Source organism: Alosa sapidissima, chromosome 11 (assembly GCF_018492685.1).
Source record: "Alosa sapidissima isolate fAloSap1 chromosome 11, fAloSap1.pri, whole genome shotgun sequence".
Taxonomy (NCBI): Eukaryota; Metazoa; Chordata; class Actinopteri; order Clupeiformes; family Clupeidae; genus Alosa; species Alosa sapidissima.
Window position 1 is genome coordinate 17833422 of NC_055967.1, and position 26885 is coordinate 17860306.

The 26885-nt window shown below is 39.7% G+C and overlaps 3 protein-coding genes across 8 annotated transcripts; 1 reads left to right on the forward strand and 2 right to left on the reverse strand.

The window, feature by feature from the left end:
- Window positions 1-185: 185 nt before the first annotated feature.
- Window positions 186-10948, reverse strand: efcab6 (EF-hand calcium binding domain 6). Of its 3 annotated transcripts, none has more exons than XM_042110213.1 (30): window positions 10826-10948; window positions 10214-10377; window positions 9763-9983; window positions 9600-9679; window positions 9447-9516; window positions 9187-9323; window positions 8586-8704; window positions 8322-8446; window positions 8074-8222; window positions 7894-7977; window positions 7691-7802; window positions 7410-7589; window positions 7180-7305; window positions 6916-7076; window positions 6551-6673; window positions 6120-6294; window positions 5913-6027; window positions 5373-5497; window positions 4954-5183; window positions 4477-4609; window positions 4250-4368; window positions 3930-4118; window positions 3206-3308; window positions 2876-3073; window positions 2491-2718; window positions 2176-2385; window positions 1802-1991; window positions 915-1099; window positions 608-757; window positions 186-481 (listed from the first exon to the last, which is right to left on the reverse strand). In XM_042110213.1, the coding sequence occupies exons 2-30, from the start codon at window positions 10356-10358 to the stop codon at window positions 359-361; spliced, it is 4305 nt and encodes a 1434-aa protein (XP_041966147.1). In that variant the 5' UTR covers window positions 10359-10377; window positions 10826-10948; the 3' UTR covers window positions 186-358. The 3 variants fall into 3 exon arrangements, with proteins under 3 accessions (XP_041966147.1, XP_041966148.1, XP_041966145.1); XM_042110214.1 differs by lacking the exon at window positions 10826-10948 and adding an exon at window positions 10672-10819 and having other exon boundaries at window positions 8325-8446; XM_042110211.1 differs by lacking the exon at window positions 10826-10948 and adding an exon at window positions 10672-10819.
- Window positions 10949-11052: 104 nt separating this feature from the next.
- On the forward strand, window positions 11053-17959 carry LOC121723997 (patatin-like phospholipase domain-containing protein 2). Of its 3 annotated transcripts, none has more exons than XM_042110292.1 (9): window positions 11053-11871; window positions 15450-15682; window positions 15906-15971; window positions 16258-16467; window positions 16857-16917; window positions 16994-17203; window positions 17301-17433; window positions 17602-17703; window positions 17811-17959. In XM_042110292.1, the coding sequence occupies exons 1-9, from the start codon at window positions 11670-11672 to the stop codon at window positions 17929-17931; spliced, it is 1338 nt and encodes a 445-aa protein (XP_041966226.1). In that variant the 5' UTR covers window positions 11053-11669; the 3' UTR covers window positions 17932-17959. The 3 variants fall into 3 exon arrangements, with proteins under 3 accessions (XP_041966226.1, XP_041966227.1, XP_041966228.1); XM_042110293.1 differs by having other exon boundaries at window positions 17605-17703; XM_042110294.1 differs by lacking the exon at window positions 16857-16917 and having other exon boundaries at window positions 16975-17203.
- A 437-nt stretch (window positions 17960-18396) lies between these two features.
- On the reverse strand, window positions 18397-23867 carry tdg.1 (thymine DNA glycosylase, tandem duplicate 1). 2 transcript variants are annotated; one of them, XM_042110296.1, is made up of 11 exons: window positions 23719-23867; window positions 23020-23075; window positions 22138-22292; window positions 21694-21989; window positions 21344-21413; window positions 21098-21233; window positions 20915-20997; window positions 20711-20805; window positions 20428-20599; window positions 20168-20329; window positions 18397-20074 (listed from the first exon to the last, which is right to left on the reverse strand). In XM_042110296.1, the coding sequence occupies exons 2-11, from the start codon at window positions 23073-23075 to the stop codon at window positions 19968-19970; spliced, it is 1332 nt and encodes a 443-aa protein (XP_041966230.1). In that variant the 5' UTR covers window positions 23719-23867; the 3' UTR covers window positions 18397-19967. The 2 variants fall into 2 exon arrangements, with proteins under 2 accessions (XP_041966230.1, XP_041966231.1); XM_042110297.1 differs by lacking the exon at window positions 23020-23075 and having other exon boundaries at window positions 23719-23864.
- Between the last annotated feature and the right edge of the window lie 3018 nt (window positions 23868-26885).

Genomic DNA, 26885 nt, shown 5'->3' on the forward strand with positions numbered 1-26885 from the left:
ACCTAATCTCTAAAATTAAATGGATAGGCCTGAGCAACATAGACTATACAATAGGCCTATATTTTCTGGTAATGAATGAGCTGTGTAATTTTCAGGTGAATATTTATTTAAAATTTGTTTCAATAAAAAATATATAACTATAAACTATATAAATGCCATTACACACTGCAACAAATCACAGGAGCCAATATTCAAGCTGTTTATTAAGGCACTGTGATCTTAAAAACAGCTTTGGAAAAATCATCAAAGTACAAAAGTAGTACAAAACTAAATCTCATAACTCCAAAGAACTAGTCTTTCTAATCAAACCACAGACATAATTCATAAACTCTATTAATCTCTAAATGGTTATTTGACTTCATCCCAGGAAAGTGCTAAGAAATTCATTGTAAGATATCTTCCCCGACATGTCCTTGTCAAAGAAAGAAGTGACATGGAAGAACTCTTCCTCTGTTAGGTTAACACTGTAATGCCTTAGAACCTGTAGAAATGACATGACATGAAAGGGAAAAAATGACCAAAATGGCATAAAATTGACCAAACTGCATGTTAAGTCAATGCACTGCACAGCTACTTCTCACAATGAAAACTGAAAAACAAAGATTACTTTTCTGAAGTCTTGGAGAGAAATCTTTCTACTGCGGTCTTTGTCAAAAGACACAAAGGACTGCCTTATGGATCTCCAAAATTGTTTAACAGGGCCATATATCCTAAGCATGGCCTCTGCACACTGAGTGGTCAGCGGTCCAGAATTCAACTGGCAACACAAGAACAGGAACAAGAATATTAGGTAATCTACTGTAAACATCTACACAGAAACTACATATTACACAGACAGGGCTTTTATCACTACAAGTGTCATTACATCACATATCTATGAGATACACATTTACAAACTATGTTTTCCATCTTACTGGCATCTTTGGAAGTTGGAGTTTATTCCTGCTAAGCAAACTGGTGGCCAGAGGTCTATGTGGGAGGACAAAGTGACGCAGGAAGTCCGAGTAACGAATGCATCCATTACTCTTAAGGTCATATTTTGCCATCAACTGCTCAAATTCCAGTGGAGTCATCTGGATACGGAGATCCTCCATGATACCTTAGACACAAATAAAACCACATTCACCACCATGCAGTGCAATTCAATGCGAAGCACACATTTGGCTGTTTTGACCACTGGGCCTTAAATAACTGGACTGATGCCTGAATTGGCACGCCTGGGCGGTGATTGGGCAAAATGTAAATCCTAAGCAGAAATCCACTATTATGACAGAGACGGCTTATTTTGTAGCGAGAGAGAGGAATTTTACCGTAGCATCACAGATGTTTAAATTTCTGATTTTTATTTGAATGTGCCAACATAAGGGACTAACGTTTCGACGTTCTGCCACGTCTTCATCAGAGTCTACTAAAGATGTGGCAGAACGTGGAAACGTTAGTCCCTTATGTTGGCATATTAAAATAAAAATGAAGTTTAAACATCTGTGTTGCTCCGGTAAAACTCTCTCTCTCGCTACAATTAGTCCTCTCCCATTGACGCACCAGCTAGTTAATTACAGAAGCGCGGAGGAACTACTGCTTATTTTGTCCATGATATGTCTTGTAAACCATAGCAGACATCAGATCATATACAGACATGTTAACAAGGTTAACCCCTTGATTTTCACAAGAGGTGGATTTTAAAACGAATATGAATCTACTAGCAAATCTTCACTCAATTGTTTGCTGCTACCATGTTTTCCCCCTCATGAGGGCGGTAACTTTAACGCCTGACGAATCTATATCCACTATTCCACCACACCTAAAAAGGTTCCAGTTTCAATCTCCCCACGTCTATCAGGGTCCACCTCCCTGCACCTCCTCTGGATAATCTTCCAGCAGCTATGAATCTGGCATCTAACCCTCCTGTTCACAGTCTCTCCATTTAGTGAAGATGCCGTCTTCGCCCCCGCTGAATGTGGCCGCTTGGTCTGTTTAGGGACCTCCGTTGCCTATGGCGAGACAAGTGAAGATGCATGGTCATAGACTCTTCAGAAATCTTGAGGCATTCTTTAACTACTGATGCTACCAACAGGATTTAGGTTGCACTTTAAAGCCATATCATAGTTCATACATTCTATGAGGAGCAAAAAATTATTTTTAAGGTGCTTTGTGAAGAATTAGATAACTGTTTACCTTGTTAGATCTGATGGAGCAGGAGGCAGTTTTAGGACGTTTGAGGATGCTTGCTTTAGAGTCAGGTGATAAAGGTGCTGGCGATGTGGATCCTTGCCCCTCTTGAGGAACATGATCATCACGCTCTTTCCCACTGAACTTAGTCAGAAACTCATGGAAGTCCAGGTTACCATAAGCGTTGACTGGCAAAATGTTCCACAAATTCTCAAACTGAATGGATTGAAACATAATTAAACAAAAGCTTCCGAAGCACTTCTCTAGCATTTACCTGCCATGTTAAGTCTAAGGTGCCAGGGTGAATATAGGAGAGTATACCTGCTCACTGGTGAGCCTCATGACATGTCGATCACAGATCTGCTTGAAGTCTTGTTTGGAGATCGTGTTAATGTGAGCATAATCAAGGGCCACCATCTCTTTGGTGATCACATAGAGACGGGTCGACACTACGTCTTTAACTCGTTCCAGGATCTCATTGATGGACAGTGGACGGGCTTGACTGGGGAAGTGAACCTTCTCTAATTTTTCCAGCCATTCTTCTGCTGTCTACTCAGTGACACACACACACACACACACACACACCAATATAGATTTAAGTGTGAATAAATTCATGTTAAACATTATTGTCTCAAATCTATTATAATGCAGGTTAATTATGACTTGTCTACAATGTTACTTATTTTCTTCTTTCTCTTCTCTTCACCTCTTCCCTGTTGAACTGAAACGTCTCAAGAAACTGTCTCCAGTTCACCATGCTATTTCCCTCCTGTCTGACCTTCAGCTTCATCAGTAAGTGGTTAAATTGCCGATCAGACAGCCTAAAGCAGAAGTGGTCCAAGACTCGTCGAAACTCCAGTGGTGAAACAACTCCACGTCCCGTCTTATCAAACGCTGAAAAGGCCTGTGACACACTTATGGTATTACGTAAAGGTATTTATGTAGCTGAAATCATTTATCACTCATTAAAGCATTTATCATCACAAACTGAGTACAGCACAGTGTTCTAAGTTGTCATAATGTGAAGGTATCATACCTTATGAAGATGATCAGGGGCAGCAGTTACAACCTCTCTGATTCTTTGCACGGCTCTGTCTGGACTTAGATCTTCAACACTCTGGGGAGACTGGACTGAATGTCTGATAAAGGGAAAGTCAGCCAAAAGACTTTAATCAAGACCTGTGACAAAATTATTCGGGAAGTCCTGGTACAACACTGTCTTACTATCTTGATATCGAAGTTGACAAAGAAGACAATTATACTTAAATTCATAGTGAACAGTAAGTGTAATTTAATAGCACATTATTATTTTTGTATTATTATTTTTTTTGATTTTTTTTAAATTATTGTTTTTTTTATTACACACTTGCACATGGACTGTACACACACTGCACTTTTTATTCTCTCTTGCTATTTATTAAAATATTTCTTGATCTTTCTTTCTTCACACTTGCACAGAAAAAGCTGAACACCAAACGAAATGTCACTACATGCTTTATGTTAGTATTGCTATGTATGTGTATGTGACAAATAAACCTCCTTGTATCCTTATAACAATCTTTGATTGTATTGTAGCATTACATTGCATTTCTTGATCAAAATAAATATGCTAATTATTTGAAAGCATGTTTTATTTGTCATCCTATGGTAATACAAACTGTGAATCTTAGACAAATTATATAGGGTTGTGCACAGACATAGGAACTTTTACATAATATAATGAATAATGTTATAGGCTATTATATCTGGCCTTGGCTGACCTGAGGTCCTGTGAGATCACATCCCTGCAGGGTGGGGATGCCTCTCTGTCCACGTGTTGCTCCAGTTGAGTATCCAGCTCTCCTTCTGTAATTGGAGGTTCTAACAAATGGTCCTGTCCCTCAGGCACGATGTGTAGCGTCTCAAAGAACTCTGTCTGGGTCAGGTAGCCCTTCCCTCCTTTATCATATCTGTTCAAAGACGTTTGGAGAGATCAAATGTTACTAACTTTATTACATTTCACAATATTCAATAACGTCTCTTTGGATGTTAATACTGTATAATTTAGTACTGTATCAATTTAGTAAAATATCTCATCTACCTCATCCACAGTTTCTCAAAGTCTCTGGGCGTGATTGGTAAAGAGTACTTGAAGAGATGACGTCTCAAACCTATTTTATGGATAATGGCTTCACCATCTTCATTAAAGTGGCAGAGATCCTACAAAAAACAAAAGTGAGGCATGTCTACTTATTCTTTGTTCAGATGTCCAATGCTGTTCTGAATCCTTTAAATATTTCTGCACCGGTCTAGACAAGCGACACAAACCTTTGAAATCTCATGCCAGCGATGACGTATGTCTGCTACCAGATGAGCATGAACTTGTTCACATGCTAAATCAAGCAACTGATCAGGTCTAGATGGATGTCCCACACTGTCACAAGGTTCTCCACTCCCAGATCTGGCCAACAAATGTACACAACTGGTAGCACAACTGGTAGCACAACTCTATACTAATAGAAATGTGGTATTTTTCAGAAGATGTACAAATCATTTTTCAATGAAATCTAAACAAAAACATATTCTAATGTCTGTGGTTATTTAAGTATGTTTCAGATGTACTGTAGGTTACAGTACTTGAAGAATAACTCTGTGGAAACCTTATATGTAAATGAACTGTAAATGTAAATCTAAACATACTGTATTCTGTGATATTTTTTATAATGTGCAGGGCACTTCACATGGGCCTGCCATGATTCTGCTACTGCTGACTGATCATGGTGTGTCTAGCTGTGGAATCCTCACTTTTTGATTGATAAAATGGCTGCTTCCTCCTTGCTATTGCGATGGACTATGTCGAAGAACTCTGCATAGTTCAGTGTTGCACCATTTTGAAATCCCATGAGGTCTAAAAGCCGTTGGTACTCCTTCTCCTTGATGACAAATTGGAGACTGTCAAACAGTGGCCTGAAATCCCTCCAGCTGACCACACCATCGCGGTTTTTATCCATCACACGGAAAGCAGAGAGGGCATCCTGGGAACAGGAACATGGAATTGAAGTTTCATTACTTCCCATCTCTGGACTGGACCAAGATACTTGTGCACACTGATATGGAAACTTTACACAACTGCCTTGCCACTCGCAACCACAAATCAACGGTATGATGATATTTGACTAAGGACTGCCAGAGTAAGACTATAGCAATATTTCACTGAAAGCTACCCCATGAAAATCTTTAATTTTCTTCTTGAGCTGCTGCAGACATTCTTCCGCTGAAATGAGGCTGGTTGGCATCCCTTCCAAATTTTCCCTTTCTATCTTGTGATTTCTCTCCTTGGCTGTGCTTTCTGCAAAAACAGGTCAACCTGGTTAGACATGTTGCACATGGGCTACATCAATAGTCGTCACAGTTGTATCACAAAACAGTCTGCTGCAACCCTAAAAAGAGGAAAGGATTTGATTTACAAATGGACTAAATTGACTAAACTTGATGCTCCCGTTGTGGGGAATACATACAGTATGTTTCAAGTAAATGAAAGTCGAGACTGAAATTAAATGTCACCGTTTCTTTGAGAATATGGGTATTCTGCTGCTTTGGTGCTACACTGCAAAGCACACCCAAGCTGTCCAGTGCCAGAGCCTATATAGAGATCTCTATACAATATCTCTATATACGGCTCTGTCCAGTGCTGCACAGGCCTGCCCCCTACTGGACAATGTTATCTCAGAACATGTTAGTGGAAATTTCAAGCATAGACTTACTTTCAAATTTGCCAACTAAGTCAAAGTGTGATATTTGTCCGTTGTGAAACCCAAGAGCTTGAGTGAGAGTTTGAAATTGTGGTTTGTCCAGCATAATCCTGCAGTCATCTAGAATCTATCAACATCACATACAGGATGAGCATACATTGGTTAGAGTCTACTGTAGTATCTCATTTTGTTCTTGATAAAGTCTGTGTTTGTGCTCACCTTACTAAAATCTGCAAGAGTGAGGGTTGCTTTTGGGCCTCCTCCTGACATCTTCAGACAGTCCTGCAGGCTTACTCCACGACCATCCAGGCCATTTTTGAGTTTCTTAAGGACAACATCCTGTAATGCCTGTCCCTTGAGTTTCTTGAGGTGAGCATGATAAGCACTTCCAGTCCTGCAATAAATTTGACCATGTTTTAAAATGTATCATACAACCATTTCATTCTGCCAGTTTAGTGCTTTCTAAAACTGATAGTTCCAGTCCTTGATTGTGATTGGCATCACATTCTACTCCGCTTGCGCGTCGTGCCTAACAACGCCCCTTAGCTGTTGTAGAATCAGTGTAACCTACAGCCTCTCGGGGCTTATTGCTTAAATCTACCACAGCTGCATCAAAATGTTTTTTCCTCTATGAATCGACATCATTTTACCTCTGGAAAAGGCTCAGGGAGCCATGAGTACTTCTGTCTTCAGCACTGATGTTCTGAATGCCTAAGCCCTTCAGGAACCGCTTATAATTGATCCCTCCAGAGTCTTTGAAGTTTACACACAGCCTGAGGAGGGAAAGTTCAAGTTCAAGTTCAAGTTACTTTATTTGTACCCAAAGGTAGATTTTGTTTGCAGTATAGAGTCCTCATACACACACACACATGGGGAACAAAAGAGGCACATATCACACATCATTCAACTTAAGACAGTGGGAGTTAAAAGTGGCAAAAAAAATATAGGCAACATGTGTGGAAATGGACTTTAAAAACTACACAGTGCAGCCATCTGGAAAAAGACAAAGTCTCACTTTTCAAAATGACTGTCAGATACAGGCAATCCATACTGCTGAACAACCCTTTTGAGTTCCACAGAATTGACAGTTCCATTTTGGGTGTGGTCAAGTTGGTCAAGAAGATTCAGGACTGCATCCAGCTGTTCTGACAGTCTGTCCCTCAAAATGGTCTCCACCTATGTCAGTCAGCATACATTTAGTCTGTATGACACCCATTTAATTAAATTAGTTTTTAATTAGTTCAATTAGTAATTAGTCTTATAATTTGTCATATCTTACCGTGTTCCATGTATGAATGGAAACGGAGGACACTGGGCTCTGATCAGTTAGACTCCTCCCTCTCAAATAATTCCTTTGCTTGTGCATTTCCTGCAGACCAAACACTGCTTGTCGCTGCACTGCTGTCTACATAGAAACATATCTGTGAGCAGTTTGTTTTAAATTGTCAGGAAGAGAACAGGTGCCATCATCGTATTGTCACTATTTTTTCTAACCCGTTAAATGATTACCATTGGTCTTGATTTTGTATGATTCTGACAAAGCTCGATGAATTGGCCGTAATTGATAACTCCAGAACATTCAGGATCTAGAAGATCAACAAGGCCTTTGAATTGCTCATCTGTCAGACGAAAGGTGAGGCCTTCAACCACTCTCCGCAGCTCACCGCATGGAAGGACTCCAGTTTTATTCTGGAGAGAGAGAAAAAAATGCATATTTATTATATAAAACTAAAAACATGTAGGTCAGTACATATGCATATGGCTGTGAAATCATGGATATACTTTAATACCTCATCAAAGATCTGAAAGCCCCGTTTAAGTAGAGTGTGAACCTGCTGAACTTGATGCTGGAGCTTTGGCAAGATTCCCTCAACACCGGGCATTATGGGCGCACTCCACTTCCTGAAAGAAACAGGGCATTAAAAGTAAAGGGCATTTTAGGCCGCTGCTCTTCTATACTAAGATGAGGGTGATGAGACAACCTGTTGCCCACCTTTCTGACAAGGGCTGCTGCCTATCTTGGAATAAGGCTAGAAACTGGCTCCAGGATATGGGCTCTGTAGCTTCCACTCCAAGCCTGAGTCACACATGGAGGCATTTCAATTTCAGTTGCAAGTATGCCAATATGCAATAAAATCAAATCCCTATTTAAAATGTGTTCATGTCATTATACCTGTTTAAAAGCCCACTGAAAATTCGCTCATTCATAGGAAAAATGAAACTACTGAGGACTGACTTGAGATCCTCTGGAGAAATCAAACCACTTCCAGTGATATCAAATGCATGAAGAGCCTTCTGAACAAGATTGTAGTTCATGCTCATCTGTGTCAAGAATACACATAAAATTACTGTAAACACAACTCTAAACACTACTTATTACATCAATATTTATGTTAATTCTGACATTAAAGAACAGTATACTACTTTTTTCAGAAATTTTGTCTGGATTTCATCAAAGTTATCTCCATTCCTATCTGTGTCAGCCCAAGCCGTTTTTATACTTCGGTTTGTTCTTCTCATTTGATCACAGATATCCCAGTTCAAAGCTGAAAAAACATATCCTTTATCATAAGTTCCAAAAGACTTTTAGATTCACAACCTTAACAAAATATTGACTGTAACCTAATTAAGCACTACTGCAAACAACGCATCTGGTTTACCAGACATAGAACAACAGTATCCTACCTTGCTGAACACACTCTGGTGTTTTCTTGTGATAATTTTCACAGTCAATACCAAGTCTTTCAAGAAATTCCTTGTAGAATACCGTCTCTGTATTGCTAGTTCTATAGTGAGACCAAAGTCTGTTCAGGAGAAAGTACATATTTGAGAGGCATCACAGAAAGTATCTGAGATCTGAGACTTCTAAATCAAGCACAGAAATTAAAGCAGAGCAAATCAAAAGAGACAAATGGATCACATAAATATGGAATTACACAGTATCTATGTAATAAAAAATAGGCTTTAATATTGTAAACTCATTATTTGTTTTACAATAAACTTTAAGTAACACAGTGCCCATGGTGAGGCCATCCATCATGAGTGCAAACACTGCCCCGTAAACAATAGCACACAACCACATTTATAACCTCTGTTTGGGTGTCCATGGAAACTTAAACACAATACCTTAGTTTAGTGCAAAATACTGCCTATCACAGAGTAAAACAATATCCGATATTTTTATGAAATGTCTAGGTTTTTTTTTTCATGATATGCAATTTGTTGTTCCACCTACTGCGTACAGTATGTGTGACACGCTGCCAACATAGTTTATTACCAGACCTACCTCTGAAAATCCTGGTCACTGAGAGGAAAGCAGTACGCCTCCAAGACTCTTCTGAACTCATGCTGCTGAATCTGCCCATCAAGATTGAAGTCAAATAGGCGGAAAGCTCGTGTAACATTCTTCAAGTTGCTTCCAATCTGTTAAAAATGTCAAATTATGAATTATGAATTGGAAGTCATACATAGTCCTATGTTTTGATTAAAAACTAAATTGTTAGCCTCAAACATTGTGCTATGTTTGTGCTGTTTGGAAGGATGTACCTTATCTTTTAGGTTGCACTGTAGTTCCCCCAAGGTCTGGTTTTGTTGATTCTCACAAATGTTGGGGATTCTGTAAGAACATGCAAAACACTGGATTGAGTGGTCTTTATAATACGAGAAGGCATAATGGTCAGGATCCTTAATCTGCAGTACCTCTGCTTAGCTGATGAAATCTTGCAGTATTTTCTGAGGAATTCCATATAGGCTACACTGCCATTTGCTCTCTTTGGAACCTGAAGTAAGGACAAGAAATCACAATGTATAAACGTGAACAGTGTCTAATATGAGTATAATAGGAAGGAATCATGCTTCAAACCTTGGTTAGCAGCACTTCAAACTGGGCCTGAGTGAGGGTGATAAGAAAATGCTCAATGACACGCCTGAATTCCCCTTTGGTGATGGTGTAGTTTCCTTCCGTGTCAAATGCTTGAAAGGCTGCCTTTAAGTCCTCTTTCTTGTCCTCGACCTTCTGAACAAACATTCTCTCAATGTCTGTAAGTGTTAGGTCTTCATCTGCAACAGACTGGACTGAAGTAGCTGGGGACAAGAAACATTCTTTAATCAAACGTTTTGCATTTGGACCAATGGCTCAAGTCTGTAACAATGTTGGCTTCTATTTGTCCTGAAATCTTAAGTGACGGCTAAAGATAGCCTAGCCTACTAATTTAATTAGGTACAGTTATTCTATAATTATTGTAGCCTACTGCCTTTCAGTAGCCTAGTTTTCCTCCACTGTGTTAGATGAAATTTAAAGAATGGTTTCTCACCAGAGTCAGATCTGAGATCACTGGCTCTGGAATCCCTACTCTGGGACAGGCAGCACTGGGAGCTCCGGATCCTAGGGGCCATCAACATTCCCCTCGAGATAGGCCTCAACTCCGAAAGATCAGCGTTCAGGGTGCCCACATACATGATTGTCAATTACCTAAGTCTGAGCAGACACACAAGAAAGCAACCATTAGATTTACCTGAATAATATGCATGATCATTGGGGTAGCCTACTGTAATGTTCATTAGAATGAATCTAACGATAGGCGTAACGTTAACCCTCGTCATCCCTTATCGTAGCTTCTAGGCCTAGAACTAGTCATATATTTCGATAAACATTTTACTCAAACAGATAATGATAGCTTAGAAACTGATAGCAGCTATCACTAGTTCACCGATTAACATTTAGTTGAGTAGGCCTCCTGTTAACTGTATCAAACAAGTGAAGCTTCTTCACTTTTGTCGCCGGACATCATTCCTCCATTTCTCAGCATGTGAAACGTGTTATCCTCCAAAGATCCCTGCAATTCTCTGACTTAAAATTCTTCACATTCAACAAGTGAGCAAGCATTGCATAATTGAGACAAAAATGATCGTGTAACGCCAGTTACCTATTCATCATACTAGAAATAGCACGGTTGCGGTAGTTTTAGCGAATGGTTTGTCCTGGATGGTGCTAAACACATTGTAACTTGAAAGGACGCTTAATGGTTGCCATGGAGACAAGCTAGAGTAGTCCCGCCCAAAGATTCTAGAGCGCTCGTCTAAGTCACCTAAAAAGCACAGATTCTAGAGCGCTCTAAGATTTTTGCTGTAAAGTAACACCAGAGACGGTTGATAAAGTTAAAAATCTTTGGTAACACTGTTGCATTGTGTTGCCTTGTCTAGAATGTCAGACAGCAACATCTAGTCGCCTCGTTTTTTTAAAATTTATTTTGTATTAGGGTCCTTGGGTTCTGAAGAAATGGAGAAAAAAGAACAGTGATTTTCCTGGTGTCAAGAGTAGAGTTGGATGCCTTAAACAGGGCCTTGGGCTTTTCGGTAGTTTAATAACTTAGTAGCCTAACATCAACATTTGCCTACTTACAGACATTTTGTGGCATGAAGTGGCTGATAGCCTATCCATAAAATAGGCTACATAATCGTCAACATGGTTTATTTTGACATCTTGAGACTTTGAAGCGATGGAGATAGAAAATTATCGAAAATTGATTAGCCAACAATATGCCTAGTAGGTTACTCTAGCCTAGTTGACACCAGGCCCAAATTCCAAATTTGCCGGAAGTTCGTCTGGGTTTCCCAGGCTATATGCCTAGGCTACCTACCATCCTTTTTGTCCATTGAGTAAATGGTCAAAAGGTCAGGTACACCTAATGGCTCAAAGGTTACTCTGTTATCTTAACATTTCTAGTGATCGACTGGTCATAGAGATATTTTCGCTCTAAGACGTTTTACATGTCTGGATTCAAGATGTTCGAAACGAAAAACGGATGGAATATCTCAGTGGCCGGTTGTGGTTTTATGGGCATTTACTATATTGGCGTGGGGAGCTGTTTACAGGAAAGAGCCAGTTATTTACTTGATGGTGCTACCAAGATCTGCGGAGCCTCGTCGGGTGCCTTGTTTGGGGCGGCAATTGTATGTAAAATATCAATGGGTACGTATCGATGTCACTGAATGAGCAGAATAGAAATAAGCTATGTTAGACCAAAGGTTCTCATTTTTGGGGCTAAGACACAGTAAAGGTCAAACCAAAATGCCATGGCAGACCGACTTATGGTTAATGATTATGAAGTAGGCTATGTCACACACATTATTATAAGTAAAATTTTATATATGTTTTCTATACAGTGTTCATGAGCAGAGCCAACAGCCATAGGCTATTATGCTCACATACTATAGACTAAGCTGCATTGCATAAAATATTTATTCTGTAGCCTTAGCATGCTCTATTACTACTTTATGATTATGAGCCTGTATAAAAACACATTTGGTTCCTCTAAATTGCACGGCACACATCCCTTTGTCTCACAGGCAGACTGGTTGAGAATCCAACGTCAATCAGTCGTATCAAAGCTGAAAAGTGGATGTGTTAAAAATGGCAGTCAGTGTTTCTCACATGTAGCCTATGTCAACCAAAACTTCATGTAAAAGGGAAAACAACTTTACATTGGTAGAGGTTAACAACACATTGCATTAGCATTGGTAGGCTATGTGCCTATCACTTGAATTGACTATAGGTCAGTCGTCATTGCTCACCTAGTGCCCATAGAAAACCAGTTGTATTTGCCAAACCCCAAAAATCCCAAATTCTGATTCAGGGGTGGGAGAATTACATCACCCAAATAAATACCTACACTCCGCCTCAAGAATTCTACCTGAGGAAAATGTCCATGTTGACGCTGGTGGTCTAGGTCGTGGATGTACATTTACCTGTATAGGGCTGGGACGGTATGTTTTAAGCCTAAGCAAGAAATTACCGCGGTTCCGTGGTATACCCCCCCCAAAAAAAAAAAATGGATTATGGATTATGAATTGTGTGCCGCCACAGCCAATTAAACTTTAGACAGCCGCAGCAACTTCAAAGACCACTGGACCAAATGCTTCAGACATGAATGAAAGAAATAAGTAGTTTATCAACAAGGCTATCACGATTTTATAACTGTTACATTCATGACTCTTATGCTAATGTTACAACAGTAGGCTACCGCACGTTTTAATGGCTGCGTCAGGTTGTAGGCTAACAAATGTCCTAGACCTACATGTCGCTGTTAAGTTAAATTCTTAACAAACTAGAACATATTTTGTAATTCTTTCATGAACTATGTATGACTCCTTTCTGGCCTAATTTCACAGCTTTCACGTTTAACAAATCGAGTTTGAACGGAGAGAATAGAAAAGTGTTACGATTGTGCCAGTTTAGGCCGGAAGCCACACCCCTCAGGATTTTTTTTGCTATGTTTTTTTCACTATGATTTCCTGTTAGCCTATACCCTGGGCCATAACGAGTTGATAGGGACAACTCCCAACTCGGCCCCGTTTGGTCTCAGGGCCCAAAAAACCCCGCTGATTGAAGGCCTTTCTCACAAACGATGAAAACAAGAAGGCACTCATTCATTTACTACTGGATCACTGGAGCTCCCAAGATATGATGGAAAATGTCCTCCGAAGGCCTGTCATTTTCATAGAGGCTGGTCACGCCTACAGGGTAGAATGTAATGCTGGAGTTGTGTCGAAGGAACTTCTCCCGGAGATCTGCTCAAAACACGAAGAAACAGATGTTAGGGTGATTATTTACATGCACTACATCCAGACTAAAATGCCTCACATCAGGACAGTTAGAGTCAGAGCAAAAGACTCAGACATTTTCTTCATTCTCCTGTATTATGCCAAGTCATCAACTGTCAACATCATCTTTGACATGGGAGATAGACTAATTGACATCAACCTCCTGGCTGAAGATTATTCGCAGGAGCACATTGCAGCTCTTCTGGCCCTACATGCCTTCACTGGTGCTGACTGCACGTCAGCATTCAAAGGCAAAGGAAAGGTGCGAACAATGAAGATACTGAATCAAACATCAAAATTCATTCAAGTTTTTGCAGAAGTAGGAAACTCATGGGATCTTGATGAACAGCTCCTCAATGGTGTTGAGGAGTTCACCTGCTGCTTGTATGGATTTTGTTGCAGAGTGAAAAGCGTTGATGAAGCAAGAGAAATTAAAATAAAGAAGATGTGTGGGTCAAACCTTCGGATTCGTCAGGGTCTCTCAATTGACCTATCAACTTTCCCAGCATGCAAGAGGGTCCTCAAACAGCACATCAAACGTACGAACTTTCAAGTGTGCATCTGGAAGAGGGCCCATGAGCATTACCCAGAGATCCCAAGTCCACTTGACCATGGGTTTCACATAAACACAGATACTGGGAAGCTTGAACCACTATGGTTTGAGGGTGATGTAATCCCAAAAGCTTTAATTGATGTCGTGGCAGAGGAGGACACGGATGAACATGACATGACTGATGAAATCCATACAAATGTGGATGAAGATGAGGAAGAGGATGATGATGATGATGATAATGATGATTATTAAATGATGATTGAAAGTTCTTATTCACATTCTACACTACTGCTGTACAATACAAACCATTCCTTACATACATTTCTCATTTGATACATTCCTTTTGTGTGATAGTACCATGTGTTGCATCCTGTTCACAGTCCACCAATAGGTGGTAACATTAGTTATATTTGATGCTATTCACTTCATACTTTCATTCATAGCCATTTTCAAGTCAAGGTCAAACACTTTAAAAATATGGTTTATGTGAAATTGATGTTCATAATCCCATATGAAATGGTAATGCCTGAAAGTGTCTGAATGCCGGCCAGGAGGCTAGTATTTTCGGATAGGCTACAGTGAATAGCTTTGGACATAGCAGCTGTTGTACTCTAGCTAGAAAGGTCACCTTGGACTTAAATTGAAGCTCATGAACTTGGGTAGTTTTCTATTTACATTTGAGGGACAATTTGTCAGGCGGACAAGCATTTTTTGGGCTTTTTGGGTATGTTAAAGATGATATTTGACAGAAGAAAAGCACCAAGCCCTGAAACATTTTTCAGGTTGGTTCCCCTATGTGACAGGGTGATCCATGTAAATATACAGGGTTCTAGGACCATTTTTGCAGTTGCAGTACCTTAATATTTACAGCTATATAATTTCGCCTGCAGATTTTCCTTAAATGATGGTTTTTTGGGCAGTCAGATTCATAGCCTCCATCCTGATTTGTTGATATTGAGGCAATGATTCCATGCAAAGGCTTGGGCTTCAGGGCCCCCTGACCCCTTGGGCCCCTGGGCCTGGGCCCGGTAGGCCCGTGCAGTAATCCATCCCTGATGACGGTGACGAGCTCAGACCCGCGGTAGGGGTCACGTAACCGCGGTAATGCGGTTACCTTCCCAGCCATATACCTGTACTTAATGGTATTGTTGTTCCATTTCTCTTTGCCCAACAGGAAATGTTCATGAAACCTAGTGTTACCTTAACCTTACACTATGCACATTGCTTTTGTATGCCAAGGAATTGTTTTCAAATTGGAACTAGTACAAATGTAGGAAGTAGTACAAGTACATATTGGCAGGTACATTTCTTGTGATGTGCAATCAAACAGGCAGCTCTGATAATCAAATAAAACAATGATTGCAGCCACTGATAACTGTAAACCTATCCTTAAGGCAAAACCTGTGCCATCATGATGGAGATGGCCAGAAAGGCCGGCAAGCGACGTCTCGGTGCTTTGCACCCTTCATTCAACCTGCTCAAGCTTGTCAAGGACTTTATGGTCCGTGAGCTACCAGATGATGCCCATCTGCTCGCCAGTGGCAAACTCTGTATATCCCTGACTAGAGTGTCTGATGGAAAGAACTTGCTGGTGTCCCATTTTGACTCCAAGGAAGACTTCATGCAGGTAGTGGGGAATGTATCAATCAGATCTAAATAACATGACCCTGCCATAAATTAAGTTACATAACCCCATGACTCTCATTTATGACTCATGCTCACTCTATGCAGATTTGTTTTGTTTGAGGAGATATACTGTCTGTGTTACTTGATCTGATTACCATTGCATGTATTCATATTTTGTTTGCATATTGCTATCATGTTGAATGTGTATTGATTTGTATGTCTAGGCTCTCATTTGTAGCTGTTTTTTCCCACCGTTTTGTGGCTGGATGCCTCCCTCCTTCCGTGGCAGAGTAAGTTTGAGATAACAGACTGTAAAAGATAGCAACAAGTTATATGATAGCTTTTCCTGTGATTTTGAAACAAAGCTGCTGATGTTTTCATAACATTATTACTCTTTGCGTTGATAAAAAATCGAAACACTGTTTTTCAGAAACAGCTAATTGTTTGAATGGCCTAGATATGGTGTTTAAATAAGTGGACAGTTTTAAGACAGTTAACTTGAGGGAGAAGTCTGTTTGGATACTGTGTCTAACGACAGCAGTCTCACACCAATGCTTTCTTATCACATCTCTTCAGCGGTACATTGATGGTGCAATCAGTGACAATCTGCCCTTTTGGAAGCTGAAGAGCACTATCACTGTCTCGCCATTCTCTGGTGAGAGTGACATTAGCCCACGCGAGAGTCCATTTTACTACCATGAGGTCCAGTACAACAATGTCAGCATACATTTGAACCTCAACAATATGTATCGGGTGGCTGGTGTTTTCCTGCCCCCAGAGCCTGAGGTAATTATTTTTACTACTAGTATAATTTTACTGTTAACACAATGCACATACCTACTGTACAGTCTATATTGTTCATACAGTATATCCATATTTATTCTGCTCTTATAATGTTACTGTTAAAACACTGCACATACTGTAAACCATGCCTCTTGCTTAACTGTCTATACTGTCTACACTGCACTACCTGTTTATACTGTTTACAGCGCACTTTTCTGCATTTTGCACTTCTGGTTAGAAGCTGAATATTGTTGTCTCTGTACTTGTACTCTGCACAATGACAATAAAGTTTAATCTAATCTAATCTAATCTAAAAAGGAAATGCAAGTTATTTGTTGTTGAATGTTCACCTTTAACAGCAGTTAAGTAAAGATAGGGATGATCTACCTTAGGTGCTGGGACAAATGTGTCGAGATGGATACAGAGATACACTACAATTCCTACATGGGAACAGTAAGTGTGAGCCAGATGTAAATAATTGCTTTATTTATCATTGGTGTTTTCCATCAGCTAAAAAAATGTTTCTCAGACCTTTTGAAGATGGACCCACTACCAGAACTGTCTTTTGCTGAGGTCCCTTTCACACCCACGACCTGGAATGAAATGAAGCAGCTGCTAGACTCTGAAAATAAAGAAATTAATTGTAATGCCATACAGCAGAAAAACAGTCATGTTAAACATAAGCAACACTGGCAAGAGGAAGAGACTACAAACGTACTTCCCGTTCCCATTGAAAAAGGTAAAGGAGAGAGCTGTCTTCTCCAGAGCATTATCTGATCCATTAAAACACAATGCTTACCGTGTCTGATGTGAGCTGCTTTGTGTATGTTCCTTAGTGATTTCTGAGTCATGTAAGGAGATGGATGGTCCATTTGCCGCAGCAAGAGAGTATGTTTTTGTGCGGGTGTTGGTCGAGATCCTGATGCTGTGCATTCTGCCTGTGGAGTTTGCCTTTGCCTTTGTTTACAGGTATGGTGGCAAACCTGTCCAGAGGGCATGTGATTTTAAGGGCTGCCGTGTTTTGAAAAATCTATTTGACTGTTGGAACAGCAGTCTCACTTGGTAACGCTGTCAATCATTTTTAGTATATTTTCACATAATGCTGTACAGTATTTGTAACTCGACATGTTGGCATAGCAGACTGATCGAGTGGGCCCCAGAGATGACCTCAGATTTGCAGTGGATGTGCAGTCTAACCTGGGACCTTTGTAAATTGATACACAATGGATACACAAACGGGTACAACAATTTCCATCTAACACATGATTATGAGTTTTCTGAGATGAGTTTCCTACTTAGTTCAGAGAGGATTTTAAAGAGATTGTTTTTCTTCACATTCTTTGCAGAAATGAAGTCCAACAGAAGAGCAGTCATGTGTCTTGCCTTGATCTACAGACGCTTTCCTCTCAAAGTCTGTCTGAATGGGACGACTCAGATGTATCACCTCTGTATCCTAAACCACTATAGTATACAATAGTACATTTGTCACTAGTCACATTATTTGTATTTGCCTTTGTAAATAGTTGATTCATACTCCACCACGGACTGATGGTGTTGATTAAATGACTCTAAAATGTAGCATGCACTAAAATGGTTTGTAAGCATCAAAACAGTATTATGAGTAACTGTTAAAAAAAAAAAACATTTTGATTGACAGACTAAAGACAGGGGAGAGAACAGTTATTTGTGTGTCAATTGTGGTAAATTATACTGAACACATTAAATTCCTACCATAATCTGCCATGCTCACATCTCTCAGCTAGATTACTACTCAGAGGCTTCTGATTAATCACATTTTTAAGTAGTAAAAATAGTCAAATTCCTTTTTTAAGATAAATTATCCTGGCACTCTTTTAACCACAAAAGCAAACAGAAAAACATATTGCCTCACACAATCCGCATGAATTGAATAAAACACCATAATCACTGCAATTACTGCAAAAGTGTTTTAATGAACAGAAATGAAATACAAATAAAAGAGAAAATAATAATAAAAAAATAGCACCCATACTGTATACACACCACAAAAGGCTTGTAATCTAAACCAGTCTTCAACAGTTTGTTAAATTGTACCTGGCAATGATTATCAGTAAACATGGGCTCTAGTTCAGAAGCAGTAAAGTGGTGTTAAAAGGTGTCCATTCCACAAAAGGGCATCTAAATATTCATTCAGTTTACACAGACCACCATGTGCTATTTGTGCTTGTATATTTTATTTCATACCTTTATTTAACAAGAGATACAATTAGAATACCATCCTTGTTTTGAGTGCTGGCTTTTATGCACTACAAGAGTCTGGACGTAGATTCCGGATCAAACATCTGATGAATATTTGGACACACTCAAGCAGGCTTGGACAGACTTAACGGCACATTACACTTCCAGAACACAGCCCAGTGCTTCAGAGACTACCAATCCAGCCATGTGTGTTAGACTGCAGATGTATTATTTCTTTAGGGATAAAAGGCAACCATTCCTTTAAGACTTCCTTATACCCTAGAGGCCTTGGCTGATTACACCTTCATCAATTCAAAAATTCACAAAATTAATCTATATTTTATTTCACTACAGTTACAGTTGTCTAATTGCATAAACTAAGAAATGTGAACACGATGTTGTGTTGTACTTGTAACGCGTCACAGAAATGTTCAACAGCATAAACCTTTATGCTTCAACATTTTCAGCAACCAGCACATAAACAAACTCAACATGAAACAGTCATTTAAATAGTGAACATTTTCCAAAGAGCGCAACACAATCAAGTACTATTCCCTGATTTATGATAACATTAAAAATATAGCAGTGCTGAACCAGCCACAAAGGAAACAAGATGTAATTTCTACACCAGTATGAGGTGACAACTGAAGTACCATGCCAATCCAATGTAACATTACTTCCGTAGTTTAAAAATGAGAAAACATTGTTTTCATTCATTAAAAAAGGGAAAATATTTTTTTGCTGTTTAAAAAAAATGTTACTTACCATTATCAAAAACCCAATGGTTTAAAAATGTCTGCACCACTCAACAGAAAAAAAAGACTACTTCCTAAAACCAACTAGTTTAAATTCAAGGTACAAATTGTGGAATTCATACATTTTTTTCAAGGTAATTTCTGTTAAAAAGGCCATTTGTTTCCAAGAGTCTTCAGCTGGTGTACTGAGGTACAGATCATTGCAAAAGTAAGGAAAGAGGTTGAAGATGGAGTTGATACAGCCTCTCTCAGTCTTGGACCTTGGCCCATTATACCCCACTCTCCATTTAGGCCCATCATACCCCACTCTCCATTCAGACTCCAGGAGACTCCTATTTGTCCAATAGATTTGAAGACAGTTCCAGGTTTCATGAAAACCCAGCTTGATTGAACGCTCACATAAACGGGACCCACCAGGTCAAGAGATACTCCATTCTCAACAGGAGAGCACCATTGGCTATTCCTCGGAAACGACTCACAAGCAAACCGCTATTCAGTCTGGTTTTGAGCCGATCCGATTTCAGTTTCGGATTATGAGGTGCTTATGTCCGGTATCTGATCATCAAAGGTTTGAGTCATCCACCCGCCGTCAGGGACCAGTCCTGCTGCAGGCGGAGTGGAGGGCTTCTCTGCAGAGTCTGGAAATGGTCAGGCAGAAACAGTGTGAGACACGAATGTGTTGCAAACTCTGACAACGTCTGTGTAAATTGGTCCTGAAGAGTTGCACTTACCCATCTCTGCATTAGACGGTACATTAGAGAAGGTGCAGTGACCATTGCTCTGTCCTGCCTCAGCTTCATTACCGACCCCTGGCTCCGCATACGCGCCTCCATAGGCTGCCTCGTAACCTGGGTCATACTGCTCCTCTTTGACAGCCATCTTCTTGGCATCCTCTGTTACCACGCACACATACGCACACGCCGCACAATAAGAATATGGCAGATAATACAAACCACACCAATTTCTACATCCACAATCGCATCATCCTTACCTTTGGCCAATCCCAGGTCGAAGCTATAACTGACTTCTTGCACTTCTTTTGCCTTTGCTTGACCCTTCAGTTGGTCTCGTAACTCCCTCAGCTTGATATAGAAGTGCACTTTGTCCTGGGCGCGTGGAAATTGTGCACACCGCGCACTAGAGGAAGGCATCAGGTACAAGGCCTGCAAAGTGTTGGTAGAAGGCAATGGTTATAGAAGGCGATGCTTTTTTTTTATTATCAAAATACATAAAAGTAACCTAAGCTTTTCTTAGTTGTCAGGCAGATATTTTACCGTTTCACAGTCAGGAATCTTTTGAGGCTGCAAGCCAAAGTCAAGCTTCTTTGGCTTCTTCCCAAAGATCTCCCTGCAGAACATCTCAAAGATACCTTTAAAAGATCGATATTAGAAAGAGATATGTGAACAAACACACAGTTACACCTTCAAACAAAACAAATGAGGGCAAGCCTCAATTTGCATGCAATACTTAAGACTTACATTTTCCATTGAATACTGCTATGAGAGGCTTGAATATCTTTAGTTTCTCAACCAAAATTTTGCCTCCTTCCCTGAGTTCTTTGCTAAAAAAAGGAAGAAAGAACAAATAATAAACACCCATATACAAACGCAAAGGAATCTACTTCAGCAAATTCTTCCTTTGAAAGCTCCTTTAGCACTCACGTTGAGAGATCTTTACTTCCTGGGGTGGCCCTGGCTACCATGTTTGTGAAACCAATTCCATATTTCTCGGGTAAGGTCTCATCAGCCATGTGGTTAAGTAGCTGATCTGTGAATCCGGAAAGGAACAGGCACTTCCCTAGTAAGGGGGAGAAAAAAATATAAAAAAATCAGCACCTTCCCAATTCACTGCCATATTTTGCATGAAGGACTAGAAGTTGTTACCTTCCGAAAATACACAAAACTTACAGAAATGGTTTCCTGGACCAGGGAACCATCTTCCTATGTAAGCTGCCATTAGTCCAGGGTTTATTCCAATCTTGAGTAGTTTACATGAAACAAACACACACAAATACATTTTGATCATATTTACAGCAACCCTAAACATTCAGAAAAAGTCCTTATTAGGAAAAGTTCACATTGCAGAACTCGTATGAAGACCTGCTGCAAACCACCCGGCATAACCGGAATAGTAATTCATGCCATTATTATCCATATGCGGTACACATCAATAACAGATTGTTTTTGCCCCTGAGGAGATTGTACTGAAATGCTATCTGCAATATAAGCCAACTGAGCCGTTAGCATATGCAACTTACAATCACATAGTCCAGATTCTCCCTGAGGATGTCTGGAAGTGTCTTGGTCATAACCTCCTCCTCAGACATGCCTTTGAATCGATCCACTTTCCTCTTCACTTTCTTGAATGTCTCATCGATCTTCTCCTGACCACCCTCACCCTCCGTGGCACCCTTATCCAGCTTGGCCTTTTTAGGCTTTGGGCCTGGTTTGGCTTTTGGTTCAGACTTTGCTTTGGGCGCTGGTTTAGGCTTTGGCTCCGGTTTAGCCTTTGGCTCTTTATTAGCTTGACGCCCTCTCTTGCCCTTGGCTGGTGCTTCAGAGGGGAAACGACAAATTTTGATGATCAAGTCAATAATATGTAACACATCTGTGAGCATCTCAGGCATGAGTCTTAACTATTCAAGGCATCTCAACATTCTAAATAATTTTGTACTGGTCAGTTAAAACAAGAAGATGCCCACCTGGCTGAGGAGCTTGTTGGACCATGGCCAGTGGGTGACCAGGCATCTCCATCATACCCCCATTTTCCATGGTGCTGTCCATGTAGTGTGCACCGTTTGCCAAGTGAGGGTACTGGGACTGTAATGTCTGCAGGTGCTGCTGTGCAGCCTGTACCCTGTTTACACAAGAACACAAACCATTTCCATGAACAACACTGACAGAGCACAACTGCTTAAGAACGGCCATTTCTAAATTTCCTCCGGCACTGTGAAAAACATGTCAATGTCAGAAATAATCTCACATGTTTTCCTGTAAAAAGTACAGAATGCAGTATTTGTTGACAGCAAAAAGTATGCACAGCCTTACTACAACAATGATGAGTGGGAATTAAAGACAGGTTGCATACAAAATCATCAGAAAAAAATGTTCAATGTTCTTTTGAGTATTAAAAATGTAATGCAAGTCTAGAGGGATTTTTGATGACAACAAAAATACAAACTGCACCTAAGAGACCTTACAAACTCACTCATGTGAATAAATGAAATGTCTGTGACAAAATTAAAATCGTCTGTGATATCAAAATATGCTACTTGAAACACTTTTTCCTATCCTCTTAAAGTGGATATGAAAGTATGTGCTAATGGAGTAAAACAACATGAATATGGCCAATGAATGTGGTAGTATGTATTAACATACTACAATTAACCCAAATACAATCATTAACATCTGCATAAAAAACACGACCAAGAACACCCATTTCTCAACTTTACTCTTTTCAGATTCAGAAAGTGGGTAAATGTAATCTATTTATGAGTGCACATAAGACCTTTCCAAAGAATTGGAAGCCAAATGGAGGGAACTGCACGATCCTGTGCCACTGGTTGACAAAGGGGTGAACTCACCAGTTTTGAAGATATTCCGAGGGGACAGGCACAGATCCATAACGCCTCTCTTCCATCTTTTAAGGGGGATGTCAAATTAGTTCATATAAGTATCACTGTGATATTGCAAAATTAGAGGGAATAAACTAATCCTTGGAGTGGATCATTATTATCTAGAAGATGCTTTGATTAACGTTAACGTTTTATCAAGTTGCTACGTCAACAAGCTACATTGCTTATGTCTTAACTGAGCAATTTAGGCAAATGGGGTTGTACTTGTCTATTAACTCGTATCTGAAAACAATATAGCGCATATTGAAACAAATTACCTAAAATAAGTCCTCCGTCTTTTTAAAAGAGTCCTTTCTAAACACTGCGAGTCACAGACGACATTAGCTTTAACTTCTCGTAACGTCATGTCCTCCATTGATGCTGTTCGCTAATTTCGGCTAACCTAGCATAGACAACGAAACAGTGAGTAAACGGACAATTTGCTTAGGGGTTTCCGATTCTTAACGAATACAATATCTTAATGCCTAGTTATTTCTATTACCAAATGTTAAAGGACCTGAGTACGTTATCTTTCCCACCAGTGGCATAGTTACTTGAAGAAATGAATGGGTTTCCATAATGATTTAGCTAACACCAGCTAGCCAGCTAGCTATTTTGCTTACTAGCAAGATAGCTCAATGGGGTCACCAATAATAAAATTATACATACCGTTAAGCGTTCAACACTACTTGTTAATATACATGCAAAAAAACCAAGGTACGATTCCTTAAAATGGTGTTCGCTTTGGGAATCCTGTAGCGACCAACAACCATACAATTCAACAAAGAGGCTGAAAGGAGCTAATCAACTTTGACACGAAGACGTACCAAGTGAAAAACAGGGTATAATATTTCCGGAAACATGATCATTTTTGCATTATAACGCTGTAAGAATAGGGGCAATGAAATCCTTACTGATATAATAGTAAACATATATTAATTTGGAAATAATGACAAAATCTATTTATTTTTTTTCCCTCTAAATTTGACCGGCGGACTGTAAACACACACACACACACATTTTGATCTTGGTTTGATCTACACAGACGTTCGAACTCGTGGCTCGTTTGTCATTGGTTACATTATTGCATATTTAAGTAGGCAAGTGGAACCTCACCACAACCGTGATGGACGGTTCCGAATGCAATGTTTTTGCAGAAAATGTTCAAGAGGTGCTAGTTCAAAAATTGAGCATGTCATTAAAATTACATCATCATCCCATGCCCCCTTTTTACCACATACAATCTACAAAATAGTAGCCAATTTTTTTTTTTAGAGATGAGCATGTCATGTTTGCCATCAAAGCCAAAGCTTTTTGTATTTAGAAATAAAATATGACTATGGAAAGGTTCTTAAGGCAGTCAGATGCGTCTTACTCCACACATCATTTTCTTAAGAGTTGCCCAGTATTCTGCGTTCCTGCACTAGTTTTGGGACTTTCTAGAGAGGTTTAAAGACTCATCTCTTCAGCTTACATTTAATTAATTAATTCTCTTAGAATTATGGTTGTAGGCCTATACATATGGTTTTGTTTATTTGTATTATTGATATTTGATATTGTTATTGATTTTTGTTATAACCATTACCATTTTGTTTAATTTAGGCTTACCTAAAAAAAAGTTTTTAAAAAAATGTAGCCTAAAAAAAGTCCTTTGGACAAAAATGTCTGCTAAATACTAACCATAACCATGACCTAAACTTCACACTAGGTGAGGGGCACTACAGATGAATACGGGGAATATTTTAATAAATAGATATAATTATGAACCTTCATCAGTTGTCTTCTCAAATGCGTCAGCCAAATGTAATGTATGCCTAATGTAATGTAAAGGACATTAGTTTTTGTATTACAAGTTTTCAGAAATGTTATGATATAATTTTCCGATGAGGCATTATTGATTTGAATCAATATTGAATAAGCAATAATTTGGCAAATTTCCAAAACAGTAAACTGAATATTGGATAAAGTCAGGTTCTAAACTTGTGCTGTTGACATAGGCCTACACATCAAATTTGTACCCTACGATATGGTTCTAATTCCAACTTTTAGTATATGGAGCATATGACACATCAAAGGGAATCTTTAGGCCTACATAAATAAATAAATACATTCAAAAGGATGACACACAAAATAGGCCTACACTTGTTTCAAATATTTAAATATTATACAGAGATTATAGGCCTACTACTCTTACTGGTAAGTGAATCATATAATAAGGAGCTTGCTTGAGGTGGTATTGTGGCATTTATTGGGAAAGAATGAAGAAACACTTTACATAAAAGAGTCACTCTATTACATGTTAATGTAACTCGTGAGAAATGAGCATTACGACAATCATCAATGTGTTCTTCTCGGATAGCCTCTCGCTGTGGTGTCTTCTTAAGGGGCCTTTTTGCTTTTGTTAGGTCTGCAAAATGTTTGTCAAGTGACACATACAAGCGCACACATGCATGCACACATACACACACACACACACACACACACACACACACATTAAATCAAAATGATTCAAACTACAAACCATCCTCAGGAAGAAAGGGGCCGAAAAAACTGACATGGTATGGTAGTAGGTATTTCAAGAGAGAAAGAGCAGTAAATGACAGCAGTACATACATATGTACTTGTTTGCTCATAAGTGTGTACTGTATAGTAAAGAAGTATCATCAAAGAACACTCTGAATCCCGCATGCAGAAAATGTATAATGACAATGATGGCCCCCACAAAGTCTCATTCAAACAAATATGGCCCACTGCCTATGACTTTGACACCCCTGGGTAAAATATGGAGAGATTAAGGAAAATATCTCAGTTGGCACCATCTAGTGGTGGAATGATTCCAGAGAAGTATCACACATGTCAAGTCAAGTCACTTTTATTTATATAGCACATTTTCATATGTACAGAGTGCAAGCCACTCTGCAGTTGTGGAACTAGGGACACAATGCACTCGCAAAACATTCAACATTCAAAACAGCAGAAAAGTCACATTTGGAGTATTTCTTTCTCATAGAGAGTAAAATGAATCCAGACATACCACGGCTTGATAGCATGTTTGAGAGTCTCTAACTTTCTACAAGCAGAGAAAGGTGAGGTTTGTTTGTTGTTGTCATAGATATTGCGTGACTGTATTCTGATCGGCTGGGTGCCATGCAGAACTTATCCCATTGTTTTCTAGGTTACTCTCCATACAGCTCTGCACGTACCTTAGTCAAGTACAGCTGGCTGCTGTGCTCAAGGGCTGGTCAGCAAGGGCTGGTCTGAATGTGAAGTTTGTCAGTCAAGTGTTTGCCGACAATGGAAGACATAAACCTGTCACTAAATGTCAGTGCGAGAGAAAGAGTTTGGGGATGCCTGGCTGCAGTGACCTAAGGCTCTACACTTACTACCCCATGTTCAGCAATGACCGGCAAGAGGAGCTCACACTTCAAGCCTTAGCAGGTCTTGCAGTAGCTGGGATCATGGCTATTGAAGGTCTTGCAGCAGTAGCTGAGATCATACAGGCTATTGAAGGCCTGTCAGCTAAGCCAATCAAGCAGGAGCAGAGCAGAAAGTCCAGGAAATGGTAGAGGCCAGCGTCACTGAGCCAGGCAGTGTTCCCTGGCCACGCCTTGGGTCCTGGAAAAGAAGAAAAAAGAGGGTTTGTTGCACTTCTGCATCAATTACAGACGCCTCCATACGCTTGTCTCGATAGATTCCTACTACAATATATTGTAGGCTCATCATTACCAGTCTCCAGGCTATTTCAGAATGGATGGCACACAGGTCATGATGCCTAATATGAGATGAGCACTGATAACCAGTGACATCAATTGGCTTTGAAATACTCCTGGCCTCCA

Excerpts from the sequence above, each read along its gene's own strand:
- efcab6 (XM_042110213.1), bottom strand. The coding sequence starts at position 10,358 with ATGTATGTGGGCACCCTGAACGCTGATCTTTCGGAGTTGAGGCCTATC. Across the intron at positions 9,984-10,213 it reads TGATCTCAGATCTGACTCTG|CTACTTCAGTCCAGTCTGTT; the intron begins GTGAGAAACCAT and ends TCTTGTCCCCAG. Across the intron at positions 6,028-6,119 it reads CTCTTGCAGATTTTAGTAAG|ATTCTAGATGACTGCAGGAT; the intron begins GTGAGCACAAAC and ends TGATGTTGATAG.
- tdg.1 (XM_042110296.1), bottom strand. The coding sequence starts at position 23,075 with ATGGAAGAGAGGCGTTATGGATCTGTGCCTGTCCCCTCGGAATATCTT. Across the intron at positions 21,234-21,343 it reads TGGTCCAGGAAACCATTTCT|GGAAGTGCCTGTTCCTTTCC; the intron begins GTAAGTTTTGTG and ends CCCCCTTACTAG. Across the intron at positions 20,330-20,427 it reads CGACCTGGGATTGGCCAAAG|AGGATGCCAAGAAGATGGCT; the intron begins GTAAGGATGATG and ends GCGTGGTAACAG.
- LOC121723997 (XM_042110292.1), top strand. The coding sequence starts at position 11,670 with ATGTCTGGATTCAAGATGTTCGAAACGAAAAACGGATGGAATATCTCA. Across the intron at positions 15,972-16,257 it reads CTCCCTCCTTCCGTGGCAGA|CGGTACATTGATGGTGCAAT; the intron begins GTAAGTTTGAGA and ends ACATCTCTTCAG. Across the intron at positions 16,468-16,856 it reads TCCTGCCCCCAGAGCCTGAG|GTGCTGGGACAAATGTGTCG; the intron begins GTAATTATTTTT and ends GATCTACCTTAG.